The following is a 15,472-nucleotide window of genomic DNA, read 5'->3' as shown; positions in this document are numbered from 1 at the left end:
AACTCACAGAGATCCGCCTGCCTCTGCCTCCCGAGTGCTGGGATTAAAGGCGTGCGCCACCATCACCCGGCCAAAATTATGTACTTCAAAATACCTTGCCAGTCTCTTTTGCTACAGTAGAGGGAGCTACAACACAAATTGTACTAGGTGGCATCAACAAAATCTTTGCCTTTAAATTTTGTCAGTCTTTATTGAAGTATTTTCAGTGAGTGGTTCATTGGCATTTTATTAGATTCTTGAGACTGGATAATCACTATCACATTTAATCTAGTCATGTTCTCTGTAATGATGTTTTTTGGTCAGTGATAAACCACATACTCCACAGTGGTCCCATGAAATTCTATTATCTGCTGACCATTTTAGTTTGTATTAGTCCTCTGTAATGCTCACACACTGAGGGGAGCACCTGACAGTGTATTTCTCCAAACCCAGCCCCAGGGATATGTGAGACCCAAGAGTAGAGAATACATTTCCACCTTGGTTTTGCAATCACTTCTATCCACACCCAAACAGCTCTGCTTTCTGTCACTGTGCATTGCCTGTTTTAGAAACTGATTACTTTGAATCATATGGTAGGGGGATATTTTTATTTGGCATTTTATCAGAGTGGTTCATGTTACAGTTATCAACGATTCACTCCTTCCCAGTGGTGCTACTTAGTATCCTGCTAGGATATGCACATTGTTTATCTCTTTACTTTTAATGGTCTATTAGATGATTTTAAAAATGAATAGGGAAAATGAGTGTTCACCACTTGATTATAGTAATGTCTTTGCACTTACCTGTTTTTAATTTAAAATTTTGTCCATAAGCTAATTTTATATAATATGCTATTATCAATATATTATCAAGTTATTTACTATTATTAAATAAAATTTGAAGTGGTTTTAAATGTAAATTCTGGGGTAATGAAGGAAAGAAACTGAAATAATGCTAACTGGTATGTAAGATGCTAATAGGTTGCATAAATTAGAAATTAGTTTTGTAAAATGAGGGCCAGCTTGAGAAATAAATACCTGGAATAGAAGAAAACTTCCTCAGTTTGATAAATGAACACATAAGAAAAACAATTAACATCATATTGAAAAAAAGTATTTGGTTCCCCCTAAGATCAATAACAAGACAAAAACATCTGCTTTCTTCATTTCTATTTAGCATTGTACCAGAGATGTTAGTCAGTGCTTTCAGACAGGAAAAAAGAAACAAAAAGACACCCAGACTAGAAAGGAAGAAATAAGACAGTTTTAAAGAGAGAATGAGATAATCCATATAGAAAATCTTATAGATCTTACTAAAGAATAACTAAAACTAATGAATGAATTTAGCAAGGTTGAAGATACAGGCTCAGTGTGTTCAAATTAATTGTATATATTAGCAGTGAGCCATAAGAAGTTAAAAATTAATACCACCTATAAATAGCATAAAGATATAGAATATTAATGGGCAAATATTGGTAAAATATTAAAGAACTACACACTGAAAATTTTAATCTTTGCTGAAGGAAGACCTAAATGAATGTCCAAGTCTTTGGAAACTTGATATTTATTCTCCTCAAACTTAATGTGTTGATTATATGAAACTCTAGTCAAAATTCTAATAGCCTTTTTTTAAAAAATAAAAATTGACGTTCGAGGCCAGCCTGGTCTACAAGAACTAGTTCCAGGACAGGAACTAAAAAAAGCTACAGAGAAACCCTGTCTCGAAAATCAAAAAGAAGGAAAAAAAAATAGAAAATGACAGGCTGTTTCTGATTACAATGATATAAAAAAACCAAGAAAAGTTTGAAAAAAAATGAGATTAGAAGTGTAACAGTACTTTTTTATTGGGACGGCCAACACACAAATAGTGACACGGACACTTAATATTAATTAGGAAAGCGTGGCTATAGCTTAGACTTTTCCCCAACTAACTCTTATAACTTTACTAACCCATTTTTAAAATATATGTTTTGCCATGTGGCTCAGTTACCTCTTCTTATTACAGCCTACCCAACTTGCTCTCAGTCTGCTGGTGAAATCGTGTCTAGATTTTTCCTCCCAGGTTCTCTCTCTGCCCAGAAGTCCTGCTGTTGTAATAAGGAGTGCCGTGGGCCATGTCCCACAGCCTGGCCGCCTGGCTAGTTTATACCTGAAATAATTACATGGAAACTGTATTTGTTTAAACACTGCCTGGCCCATTAGCTCTAGCCTCTTACTGGCTAACTCTACATCTTGAAGCATTGTGGCATCCATCTTTGGCCTACAGGTTAGAATATCTGACAGACTTTTCTGTGATGCAAGACTTTTGAAGGATTGTCCTACCTTATCTTGGCAAAGTTTGGCAGTTGCCTTTTCTTGTGTCTTGTTTGTCAAAACTGTCAAGCTGTCAGCAGTCAAGGCAAGGTCAGTTTCTTGCCCAGATGGATAGCTGGCTAGCTTTACCATATTGAAAGCAAACTCTGAGGTTATTTGATGCCCATTGTCCTTTTTTGAAGTAAATTGGTGCTGCCAGGTGCAGACATGTCTCACTGTCATGAAAATCCTTATGATATTAAAAACACCTTAAATGTCATATTCTGTAGGTCTCTGAAGTGTTTGAAGACCACCTATCTATCTAAAATAGATATGTTTAATCTTGGAGACATACCCAACATGATTATAAGTTTGATTGTTATAGATAACTAACTACTAACCTGCATTTCTTATTTATTCTAAATAGTTTATAATAATAGCATTTAAGGACTAGAACTATACATTATATTTTAAAATGAACTACATAGGTATAATACCTTAAACAAGAATATAAAAATATATACAATATAACAAAAATAACCTTAAATTTGAATCAGTTTACAAAAAATATCTTAAACAAGAGTAGAAACACATATAGAGTATGTTTTAATATAACCTTAAATTTGTATCAATATACTATAGTCCCTCTTCTTTCTTTTCAGACAGAGACCCTTGAATTCAACCTCCCTTGCTTAGTTTCTTCCCTGACCTTGACAAGTAATAATTTACAACCAATTCTCCTAAATGATGACAAACATCCATAACCCACCAAATGACCAAAAACCAACCACCTCATCGGGTGGGAATTTGGACATCATGTTCTCTCGCCTACTTTCTGTTCTCTGGGAGCAATGGCATCTTTAGAGAACCCTAAGAAAAATTGAAATAATGGTCAAGTCCTGGGAAAGCTAGCTGTATTATTTTTTGTTTAGTCTTTGTGTGATGGGAATGTGTAAAGCTTATCTGAAGTCATGGCTGGAGTAGTGTATGAGGCTGGACCATCTTAGCTAGCAGTTTTGAAGTTGTTCTGTATATAAACTATAGAATTTGAGAAAACTGCAACAGAAGCATTTTGAGAGGCTGGATCACCTGGGATTGTTTTCACTGGTGTCTGGTCCTTTTTTTCTGAAAGCACACAAACTTTTAAAGGTAACATTTATGCTTGCATTAATACAGGTATGGAATGTACAGTGTGCATAAGTTGTTTTATGTTTGAGCAGGTAAAAGGTATCTGTTAACTTTATAAGTTCGTCTTGACTGCATTACCAAGCTATAATATAAGTCTCTACCCATGCCATATGAAAATCATGAGGACTCTGTAGTCAACAAGATTTATCATGTCTAATTCAGTCTCAGAGCTGTTCCCATGCAGAGGGATCAGCTTATACATCACTTGTCTTATAGTTTTTCTTGGTTTTCCTTCTTTATGTCTCTAGTCAGTATTTTCAGTAGGTCTCCCCCAATCAAATCTGGTCTTCATTAATTTTGAAGTAATCTATAGCTTTTTATTTCTTGTGGAAACAAAAGCAAAACCTTTCCCCTGCTGCCACATATTTTCTGACTTCCATTTTGAAGTTAAGACATTCTTATATAGCTTGTTTTAATTTAGCATTTTTATAACCCAGTGTTTCTCAGCAGCTACTATATTTTGTTATCAGCATTTAAAAAAATTCAAACTCAACAAAGCACCATACAGAATCCCGACACCCTGTGTATTTTTCATCTTTACATGTCTTAATTCCTTTTATATTACTTCACTCTCTCCTGACTTTATTTTTAAACTATATATTTATTTTTCTATGACTTTTTATACCCATTTATCTTTTTTTTTCTTTAGCACCTAATCATATTCAAACATTGTATCTGTTTAGAGGTTTTCTCAGTTTGAACCTGACTTTTTGCATGTCTGTAGCCTTCTCTGATAGTATAAGTCAAAACATAAAGTGCTAGGCTACCCCCTCATGGTTCTGCTGACTGCCTCTGTTCCCCTCAGTTCCCTGAGAGCCTAGGCTCATGCTGAAGGTATTACCAGGAGCTGCATTTACCGCCCTAGCTCTCGGCTCTCAGGAACTTGCTGAACCCATTTTCCAGAATCCCGCAAGCGAAAAGGCCCAGATGACAACTGCAGCAGTACCAGCTGGCATGACATCTCAATTCTTGGTGTGTGGCATTGGCGTGCCAAATGTAGCAAGCTTTCTTGTTGGATGATCTTTGTATCACCATCCCGCAAACAACAACTCGGGGACTTACTATTAATTATGAAATCTTGGCCTTTCCTTAGCCACCTTTTCAACTAACTCTTAAAACATAGTTAGCCCATATTTTTAAATCTATGTTCTGCCATGTGGCTCTATTTCCTCCCTGTACTGCACCTTCTGCTCTCTGAGTTTCTGGCAAAATGTGCCTAGATTCCTCCTCCCATTTTCTCTCTCTCTGCCTGAAAGTCCCTGAGTTTTTTTTTTCTTTTCTGTTTTTACTCTCTACTCTTTGGGGGCCCACCACCCAGGACCTAAATAATACATATAGAGGCTTATTCTTACTTATAAACGCTCAGCCTTAGCTTGACTGATAAGCCATCTCGCCAGCTTTCCTTAACTTAAATTATTCTGTCTACCTTTTGCCTCTGCCTTCTCTTGCTTCTGAATATCTTACTTTTACTCTTACTCTATGGCTGGCTGAGTGGCTGGCCTCTGATGTCTTCCTCTCCTTGCTCCTTTTTTTTCTTGTCATTTCCCCTTCTATTTATATTTTTTGCCTGCAAGCCCTGCCTATCCTTTCTCCTAACTTGCTATTGACTGTTCAGCTCTTTATTAGACCATCAGGTGTTTTATACAGGCAAAGAATCATAGTTCACAGAGTTAAACAACTATAACATAAATAAAAGCAACGCATCTTTATATCGTTAAACATGTTCCAGAACATAACCAAATGTAACAGTTCTTAATATAATATTCTACAAGTCCCACCTATTCTCTCCTGCCTACCTATTGGCCATTTAGCTCTTTATTAAACCAATCAGAAGATACCTGACTAGTAGACACATCTTTACAGATAAACAAATATTCTGCAACATAGAAGCCTATAATAGCTTACTTGAAAACATTAAAGTTACAGTGTTGAAAATGGTGGATATCAGTGTATTCTATAGATTCATTGATGTACAGAATGGAGAGCTCATGGATGCAGTGTATGTAAACTGATTGTCACAAAGGCAGTCATGAGAAAGGGTGGTATTGATTGTAGATTGCACTGAAAAATTTGGATTTCTTAATTCATATACATAAATGAATTTATAGTGGGTCATGTCCTAAATTTAAATCCAAAAAGTATATTTTAAAAAGAAAAAACTGGGGGGAAAATCTTTGTAACCTGAAGTTAGGCAAAGATTCCTTATATATGACAGCAGAAGCAAAATCATTAAAATAGTCTCAAAATTGAAAGCAGTTATTTTTGGAAAGATACTGTTAAGAACATGAAGAAAAGGCTGAGTATAGTGGCACATACACGCCTTTAATGCCAGCACTTGGGAAGCAGAGCCAGGCAGGTCTCTGCTGTTGGACAATGGTCTTGTACCCGTAAAGATTTGTTATTTGTATTTTATTAAAATGCTGATTGGCCAGTAGCTAGGCAGGAAGTATAGGCAGGACCACCAGAATAGGAGAATTCTGGGAAGAGGAAAGGTTCAGTCTGCATTCGTAACCCAGATGCATAGAAAACAAGATGAGAATGCCTTGCTGATAAAAGGTACCAAGCCACATGACTAACATAGACAGGAATAATGGGCTAATTTAAGATGTAAGAATTAATTAATAAGAAGCCTGAGCTAATAGGCCAACCAGTTTATTATTAATGTAGGACTCTGTGTGTTTCTTTGGGGCTGAGTGGCTGTGGGCCTTGAACAGGACAGAAACCTTCTGTCAACAGGTCTTTGTGAGTTTGAGACCAGCCAGAAGTATTAGAGAGACTCTGTCTCAGAGTGGGGGGCGGGGTGAAGAAAAGGTACACACTAGGATGATAATCTTTATAAAGCAAACAACTGATAATAGACTACTGTCTACAGCATGAGGAATTCTGGGAACTTAGCGAGAGAACAGGCATTCCAGCTAAAAATTGGGTGAAATTTTAAAATCGGTATCTCACCAAAGAAGATGTCAAGATGACAAAGCGCACAGAATGATGCACTACCTTTGCCCCGTCTTCAGATGATCTTCTTCCTTGCATGTCTAGTCCAATTCTCCCTTTCCTTTCACTTGTAATGCTGTACCAGGGACACGGGAGCCCCACACTGGGACTGCAGTCTCCCACTTGGAAAAGCTGTACAGAGCCCCCTGCTGTGTCCATCCAGGTGTGTTGCAGCTTCTCTGTTGAGAGCCTGATGAGTCTAGCAGGTCTAGAGATGGAGGACCAAGAGTGAGATAGAAAGTGTGTTCCAGCTTCTTAGTGTGTAAGGCAATATGTCATCCCTTTATCTGAACTATATTTTTGCTGTCATCTAGAACTGTAATAGTAACTTAAAGAGATAGCAATGTACTTAAAAAAAATCACTGGGGCTTTGTAAAGTGATGCCAGTCACTAACAGCAAGAGGTAGATCCCAGGTTTTCTTACTTTGTGAAGTATGTGTCTGTCTTTCTGTGTGTTTATGGTGCAACAAATGGAACCCAAGGCATTGCTCGTGCTAGGCAGGTGTTATATAACTGAGATATAATCCAATCCCTGACCCTATAGATTTTTATGTATACTTTGATGACCTTTAATAGGATTCAAATTGGAATTTTCCTGACCATATTGAAGGTAAGAATCATTGTGGTACACCAGGTGATGGTGGCACTCATCTTTAATCGCAGCACTCGTGAGGCAGAGGCAGGTGGATCTCTGTGAGTTCAAGGCCAGCCTGGTCTATGGAACTAATTCTAGGACAGCCAAGGAGGCCACCCTAGTCTACAGAGATAGTTTCACAACAGCCAGGGCTACACTGAGAATCCCTGTCTTGAAAAAACAAACAAGCAAACCAAAAAATTGTTATTGATTCCTGTTTGGTGTCCAGGTGACTCGTGGCATGGAGTCACAGAGCCCTTGGGCTCCTATTGGCCTTCATACTCCTTATCAATAGGCAGTGCTTCTGAGACCTAGTTAATAGTTGTCCATTCCAAGAGCTGTAACATTACAGCTGCTAGCTTTCCTCAGTATTTGCTAATAAATAGGATCTTTAGATCTCTTATGAGTCTCTGAGTTTCCAAAACTTACAGTTGATATTATGTGTGCTTTTTAAAAGAATATCTGAAATATATGAAGTTTTTGTCTTATGCTGTTCTTAAAGCTTTGGACAGGTATGTGAGATTTTTTAAGAAACTTATTTCAGAAGTCAAATTGTGCATCTTCATCAGCACCGCTCAGAATCAGCTCCTGGCTTTCTCTGCAGTCACCAGTGAGCCCACTTGAGTTCTTGCTGAGTTCTGACTGATGTTCTCTCCTCTCCCTTTTGTTTTAGATACTTGTACCTACTGTTCTCTGGCGATGACCTTCTACCTTTAGACCACTGGGTGTTTAACACAGAGGCTCACCCTCTGCCCGTGTTACGTTTAGCCAACAGCACTCTTTCAGGTAATCCTGCTGTTCGATGAACAGCTCCAGGAGGACCATTCTTACCTGTGTTTTGTTTACATGGACCACTACAGACGTTGTCTGGAGAGGCGGCTTTGAAAACCTGGACCTCTACGTCACCATGCCGGATGAAACTCTCCCCTTCAAGACTTTTCACTTGTAGATACATCAACTTTGAAATTATTCCATTTTATACCTGACCAAAACATGTTCTGGTACATGTAGGACAGAGGCCTGATGTGCTTTGACTCTTAATGAGATGGCCACATGAGAAACAATGTCTTATTCTGTATCGTTAGTGCAAGCCAAGAACATAGAACACCTTCCAGGAGTTAGAGATGGCTTTTGGAACCAACTATACCTTTCTTTCCTCCCACCATGGAGCAGCTTTCAAATCAAATATTACACATTGCTTAACCCCTTTCCTCCACTTTAGTAAATAATGGGACACACTGGAGTGAACAAGAACAAAGGAACAGTGTAATTACATCAGTAGAAGAAGACTTGGAGAAGAAACAGATACTGTCCCTGTCTGAATAGTCAAGCTCCCCATTGGATTTTTACTGGACTGGTAATCATTTCACTCCCAACATAGTTCATTGAAATCTGTTTAGATTTAGTTTTTCTCTGGGGGGTATAACCTCATGAAGAATACTTTTCAAGTCTCTTGTCTCCATATGGTATGATGAAACTGGTATTTATCATAACTGCTGCTTATGAGCCCGAGTGTGGGAGTGTGCATGTAGCTCACGCTAGTATGGGTAGCATGCAGAAGGTGGGGAAGGTGCCAGTTTGTTGCCTTGAAACCTGTTCTCAAGAATCCTTGATTTTGTTGGTAGGAAATTATTATTCTGAACCAGCAAGTCTATCAAGCAGAGAAACCTGCTTTAATCACGTACCGCAGTTAGTAGAGTTGTTCACCTCACAGCTTTCTGTGACTTGGCAGAATTCACTCTAACTGTCATGCACTCTGCCTTTGCTAGAACAAGCTGAGTCGCTTTCACAACGCACTAAAGCAGAAGCAGACATCTCAACTTCCCTCAATTACCTCACATGTGTGAGCTACTCACAAAGATTTTATGTTTTTAAGTTTTTCCAAGAATATTATATATCCAAAGAACTAATAGAATAGTTTCAAAATAATCTCCAGTGGCAACTGTGTGATATAATTAATCATACTCACTAAAACTGGCATAAACCTAAGGAACTTACAGATACTGTGTTTTTTTTTTTTTTGTTGTTATTGCTTAATACTTTGGCAAAAAAGTAAAATTTTATCAAAAACTATAAGGTAAATATTAATGCTTATGAAATTTTTGTCCCCTGAATTTCTATGACAATACAAGACACCCTCCCTCCTTTTCATTTAGTACAGACATCATTTTTTGATGATAATAGAACTTGAGAACACTATAATCTAATATTTGCTCTGATTTTGAATATTTGATGGAACAGTTTGTTTATGCGCTCTGCTTTGGAATTTTGAAAGCTTATTTCCTTGGTTGGTAGCTTTTCTTTTTAGCTCTCTACTAGCATATAGCAGACTGAAATTGTGGGAAAAGTCAATATAATCAGACATATAAGGGTGACCGTCTTACACTGTAAGTCATCTGGTCGTCAGAGTTCAGCCAGTGCTGCATAAGCTTGCCCCCTCACACCTGTTCAGTATTCATAGAGGACAACATGGAGAGAGCTAGTTCTAGCACATTTCAAAATTGTGATATCTTTTCCTGCTTGAAATTTTTAAAGTGTAAATGAGAAAGGTAGATCGCCATTACTCTAAAGAGAAAGAGAAGGTTTTGGTTCTCAGGAGAGAAAAAAGTGAGCCTTCTGAAAACAGCACAAGTCCACTCACAAGTCAAGATAAAGTGAAAAGCTGGAGGTGGCAGAGACCAGAGCAGCAAGCAGGGCACCAACCGTCTTTCACTTTGTTCACGTCAGTGCAGTGAAGGCGCCATCTTGGTTCCCCAGGAATTCTCAGAGGAGACAAAACAGCATCTCCCACCCCCACCCAGTGCTCTTGTCGTTCACATGAGCCTAGAGCATAAGAGAAGGCGTGGGTGTGAGCAGGGCATGGTTCGTGTGAAGATCTGAAGACTGTCATTTTAACACCCCGACTTTGTGATGAGAACTCGAGCTTACGACAATGCTTTTTCTTCTCTGAATACCAAAGGCATTAAAGTCAGGTGTAAATGACTTGCCAGTGTCATGTTGTATTTTGTTAATGGATTTTAAAGATATTTTTCCAAAATCTAGCATTATCCCATATTTTGCTTACTTTCTTGCTTACTTTTTAAACGTGTGTCTTCTTCCATCCTTCATACCCTTGACATTTTGTAGACCTCAATACTCAGGCCCCATACTCATTGTGTTTATAAAATTGGAAAGGAATCCAACAATGCTTACTCACTAGTGCCTCTGCTTCACCCTCTGCGTTGGGCACGATCGTGCAGAATAGACAATACATAAAAATGGGGATTGTTGAACCCTCTAACTTCCATATTTATTGCTCATTTTAGAATCACATCTTTTGATTCAAAGCAGATTTTTAGAAAATTAATGAGCCACTCTGAAGTTATTAAAACTAAGAATGAACCCTTGAAGAAGCCTCGGTACAGACGAGCCCTGAGCTGGAGGTGCTGTCTCTCAGGCGGGCTGTGCACGTTGTGCTCCTCTAAGCACCAGTTCGTGTCTTCTGACTGGTGTGTGGGTGTAAAGAAAGCCTAGGTATCGAAGGAGTGCACTGTTTCTGCAGAATATTGGCCCTGATGTCCTCTAGGACCCCAAGGCTTCCCTTGGCAGGTTTCAATCAAGCAGTTTGAAATCTTGATTCCCAGCTTCTCCTCTTTTCCACTCTTCATCGCCAAGGTCTTTGTCAGACTCCAGATTTATTAATAAAAGCTTGCGCTTGCCCTACTGGTTATGATGCAGACTCCCCGTAAGCCAGAGTCTCTGAATGAGTGCATGCATGAGAGAGTGAGTGGGCAGACAGCTGTGGAACATTGCATCCGTGCCAAGCTCTGTGCCTGGCACCATTCAAGCCTTAGAACATGACACGTGATTCCAATGGCATTTTCTGTATGACAGTGGTTCATATCATTTTAAGTGTTTTCCAAAATGGATCATGTTAAGAAATTCTTAATTTTATATTTCATTTAAATTAAAGAGAAAGATAAAGGTTTATAATATATTTTAAACACTGTTACTATATAATACTAACAACTATAATTGTAGTTAATAACTAAAGTCTAGTGGAAATGTCAAAGAAATATTTGGTTTCTGATGCATCTTTGACTAAAATATTTACTTCAGAAATAAAAACAGTCTTATTTTGTTATCACTTTAATTACATTATTAAAGTCAATATTTTGTAGACGTGCGCGTTATTTTATATTTAAAAAAAAATTGTTCCCTAATCCATGGGTTTAGCCTGCAGTGGTAAATTGTCTTTTCTCTAGCACACTTCCTACTATGGTAGCACCTGTATTTCTTACCTATAAAGTAAAACCTATTAAAATGTCTCAAATGCCAGTTACTAGAGGCTAATAGTTGTAGCTTCAGGTTCCTACTGTTCTGTGGGTTCTTTACCCTGGAATTGGCCAGTCCTGCCTTGTGTAGTCTGCATAACTATGTGTATATACAGTTATACAGAGACCCAGAATGCTATCTGCCCACTGTAGGCAGCTGATGACTGCTTTAGGCCACACAACTTGCAGAGGATTGAAGGAATCCCATCTGACTATTGTGATTGACTCATGGTTTAGGGACCTTGGAAAACATGCTTCCGTTCTTCAGCTCATCCCAACCCTCACAGAGGTGGTCTTCTCTCTCTTCCTGGATCAGACACAGTAAGCTTCTTAAGGACTGCGCCATCTAGCTCTCTTACTATTCACTCCTGCTGTTACAGCTGTAGATAGTATGCAGACAAACAGGTGGAGCCGTGATGCAGTAGGCCTTCATTTAAAAAACTAGATGGAGGTCTAGATTTGACCTGAATGTCACAGCTGCTGACCTGATCCCAAGTTTATTTTGTATAAGACCCTCTAACTTTTAACCTACACCTTTTCTCTGTTTTTTTTATTTGTTTAATTCACTTTAAAGCAGAAAGATGTATGTATGTACAATTGTATGTATCTCTGTTACCTAAAGGTGTGTATTTTGTTATCTTGAAAGTAGATATGTTTTTCAGGGTCTCTTTGGGTTTTAGGATAATGATTGTCATGAAAGAGGCAGAATGGAGGGGTTAGGCTCTCGTTTCCTGTCTTCATCTTGTCATTCAGTGTCGTAATTGCAGACTGCTCATGAAAAAAATCTGTATGGCATCAAAATATTGCTTTCTAACTTTACGGCAACTGACCCTTGGACCACGACCCTGGGATGTTGGGGTATAGCCGCTCTGTTCTCTTAGAGCTTTCAGATGAGAACATAATAGGATTCTGGATCTTGGTGCTGCAGAAAGCAATCTTGAAGAACTATGAACAACACAGAATGGGTTGTGTGCCCAGGTCACCCCTTGGCACAGCTGCTGCTAGTCTGTAGGGTACTTACACTGTCGCCCCTAGAACAGCTTAAGTCTGAGTGAAGATACATACCCAGAGGCATGTCCCTTCCTCCTTTGTTTCGTAGCTCCCCACATACCCTCACCAGTATGTCAGTGTGCATCGTTTGCCAATCAAAGCATCCTTCATCTTCAGCTTTACACTGGCACTGTTACCACCTCAGTCAGCAGCTGTAGGCCTCGTGAAACTTAGGCGGTATCATCTTGCTAGCATATATGTTGCAGTGTACCAGTTCTGACAGGCAGTACACTTTTCATGATGTTTATCAAGCATGCCATTATTTTTGGAAATGAAACCTGTGTTCAGAACGAAGGGACAGAGAGAGCTCTTTCTTGGCACGAATGAACTGCCTTGCTAGGCCCTGCGTCCTCAGAGGTCACTTCCGCTTAGTGTGCACCTAAGCTTTGGTTCTCCAAGTATATCAGAGCACATGTGCAGAGGAACACGTGAGGCGAACACCTTGCAATGACTTGCATGCTTACAGAATTCTGCACATTGCACATCAGAAAACCATGAAAAGCAGAGCTCTTTATTGACAGAAACGCTCGTTTTTGCTGGGTTAACGGACTACAGTGTCCCCAAGTCTAATTATCTTGGTTTGGAAGATGAAACGCCATTCCTTACCCTCACTGACCTCAGATACACTGATGATTTTCCCCTAAACTAAGAAGTGGGTAAGTATAGCCTATGTTGTTACCCACTGGCTGCTCCTGAACTGGTTTCCAGTCCTGTCCTCCATAATGTGATTTTTTTTATATAAATCAAAGGTAATATTGTATATTGGAGATCAAATAAAGATGTTCTTTAAGTGAAAAGTTTTTCTCTTTTTTTACCCCCCTTTTCACCCAACGGCGACCGACAGTTCAGTTTCTTCATGTGTGCAGAAGAGCAACTTCAGCTTTGTTTACAGGAACTGGGAGTCCTTGGTTTCCAGTATTCAAGGCATTTCTTTTGACTCCACCCATTTTCACATTTCCTGATTCGACAGCAAGATAAAAAACTAGCTGAGAGAATGAATTTTTATACACTGATTTGAAGAAAAACTCTGGAGCTGTATTTCTTCCTTCATGTCCCCTTGTGCATGTATCCCAGAACAGCCTCTCGTTGTGAAGCGTATGCAGGTCCGGCGGTAGTTTTAGACACATGAATATTTACATACAAACTTTTGGGTGGGCATGTTTTCATTTCTGTTGGTGTGTGTAGATCTGGAGAGAACACTGCAGAGTTGTGCTGGCTTGTTTTATGCAGCGGCCACAGTCTCGGGTGACTTCTCTCATGTGCTTGCTAATAGTGTATGAAAGTCGGGTTACCAGCGTTCATCGCCACCGCTTCCTTCTAACAGGAGGCTGAGACCATTGTAGAAACGGTTTTTCAGTTTAAATTGTGCATTTGGACATGCACAGGCCACAGTGCTCATGGGGAGGGCAGAGGGTACTTGTGGGAGTAGTTTCTTTCCTTCCATGGCTCTCGATGCTGGAGCTCAACTCAACATTGGGGGGGGGGGGGTTTGTGGAATTGTTGCTGAGCCAGCTCCCAGCACTGTTGCGGTTCCGGTTCCCTAATCTCTGACAGCTACTCCTTTCTTCAGCTCAGCCTTGCATATGCTCTGCTCATTGTCACCTCTTTCTAAGTTGTGAGTTCTGAATGCACTCTGCTGTTCTCTGATATTGATGTGCCCTCTGTTTCATGGTCTCCTTGAAGTGCAGAAGACTTGAGTGGTGAAGTACAGTCAGTATCAGTGTGTCCCCTGATGACTTCTTGCCTCGTTTAGTGTCACCAAGAGTTTTTATCTAAAAGTTAAATTGTTTTAGCTCTTACATTGAGGCCTGTTATCTGTTCTGAGTTCCTCTCTGCACACATGGCAGAGACCTATGGCATTTTTGTGTGTGGACACCCAGTGTCCTGGTATTGTCTGTTGAAGAGTGGCCCTTTCCCTTGGCATTGCTCTGCCACCTCTGTGAAATGGCCGTTGATGGGTGCTGTAAGGTTTTATTTCTAGACTCATCATGTCCCGCTGACATGTCCTCTCTAGTCCGGGGCTGTGGGGGTGTTGGTGGCAGCTGAGCTGGATGTGTTTTTCAGGCAGCAATGGGATTCGCACTCCTCTCTTAGCGGGCTGTGTCCATGCATTTGAAAGTAGACTGACTGTAACTGGCATCTCATGGGATACAAGACAGGGAGGGACAGGGACAGTTTTAAGTCACTTAGTCTTTTTTTTTTTTCTGAAAATAGGTTCTTCATGTATCCTTTTGTGTTTTATAATTTTTTAATAAAACACAACAAAAGGCCTGGTTAAATCGTTATTGGAACAACTGGATTCTGATTTTATCGGATCTCCCCGCCTACGGAAATAGTTTATTTTGTTGTTTGTTGCTGTTTGTGTGCTCTTTTTCTCTAATGATTGCTGGATGAGTTCTGTCTTGCCCCACAGTGTTCAACCACAATGTCTGCTCACTTTGCTACATCTTTGTTGAACCTGGATTCTTGGGAGTCAGCCCTGTATCGGGTCATCTCGGTGGTTAGCCAGCGTTTGTCAGAGACAGATCTTTATTTAACACACACACAGTGCAGTCCTACGGTTTAGCATTACTTTAGCCTAGACATTCTCCTATGTTTTCTGCCTATAGCCAAGGCTTCTGGCCTAGGCGGGAATGTAGCCAGGGCTTCCCCTGCTCTCTCCTAAATACGTGCTCAAACTCATTCCTCTGGTTAGCTGTTGTGCTGTAGGTCAGCCAGTCTGCTGCTTGTCCAACCGGAACCAAGACTTAAGGTTACCTGTATCAGCTTTTCCTGTTCGTTTGCTGTTGGCATTGGATTTTCTTCTCTCTTCCTTCTTCCTCCTCCCCTCCTCATACCCCCATCCCCACCCCTGAGATCAGGCCCAGGGCCTTGCTCGTGCTACACAAGTGTTCTACTGAGTTTCTTCCTCAGGAACGATGCCTGGGTGCAGAGCCTTTCTATACTGGGGTTAGAGCCAGCCCTCCCCACACAGCTGCCCCACCCCAGTAGACCTGCTGCTCTACAGGGAGGAGACTTCAGCG

At 39.9% G+C, this 15,472-nt stretch overlaps 1 protein-coding gene across 1 annotated transcript in view; it reads left to right on the top strand.

Moving 5' to 3' along the window:
- The window catches only part of Man1a2 (mannosidase alpha class 1A member 2), a 123,482-nt gene extending 113,414 nt beyond the window's left edge, over positions 1 to 10,068 (top strand). Inside the window, exon 13 of the mRNA XM_005357099.3 lies at positions 7,760 to 10,068. Coding sequence (XP_005357156.1) covers positions 7,760 to 7,892 — 133 coding nt within the window. The 3' untranslated portion in view covers positions 7,893 to 10,068. The remainder of the gene's footprint in view (positions 1 to 7,759) is intronic.
- The last annotated feature ends 5,404 nt before the right edge of the window (positions 10,069 to 15,472 follow it).

This window comes from Microtus ochrogaster, chromosome 21 (assembly GCF_000317375.1).
Source record: "Microtus ochrogaster isolate Prairie Vole_2 chromosome 21, MicOch1.0, whole genome shotgun sequence".
Classification (NCBI taxonomy): domain Eukaryota; kingdom Metazoa; phylum Chordata; class Mammalia; order Rodentia; family Cricetidae; genus Microtus; species Microtus ochrogaster.
The sequence above is the reverse complement of the archived record's forward strand: the minus strand, read 5'-3'. Positions and strand labels throughout refer to the sequence as shown.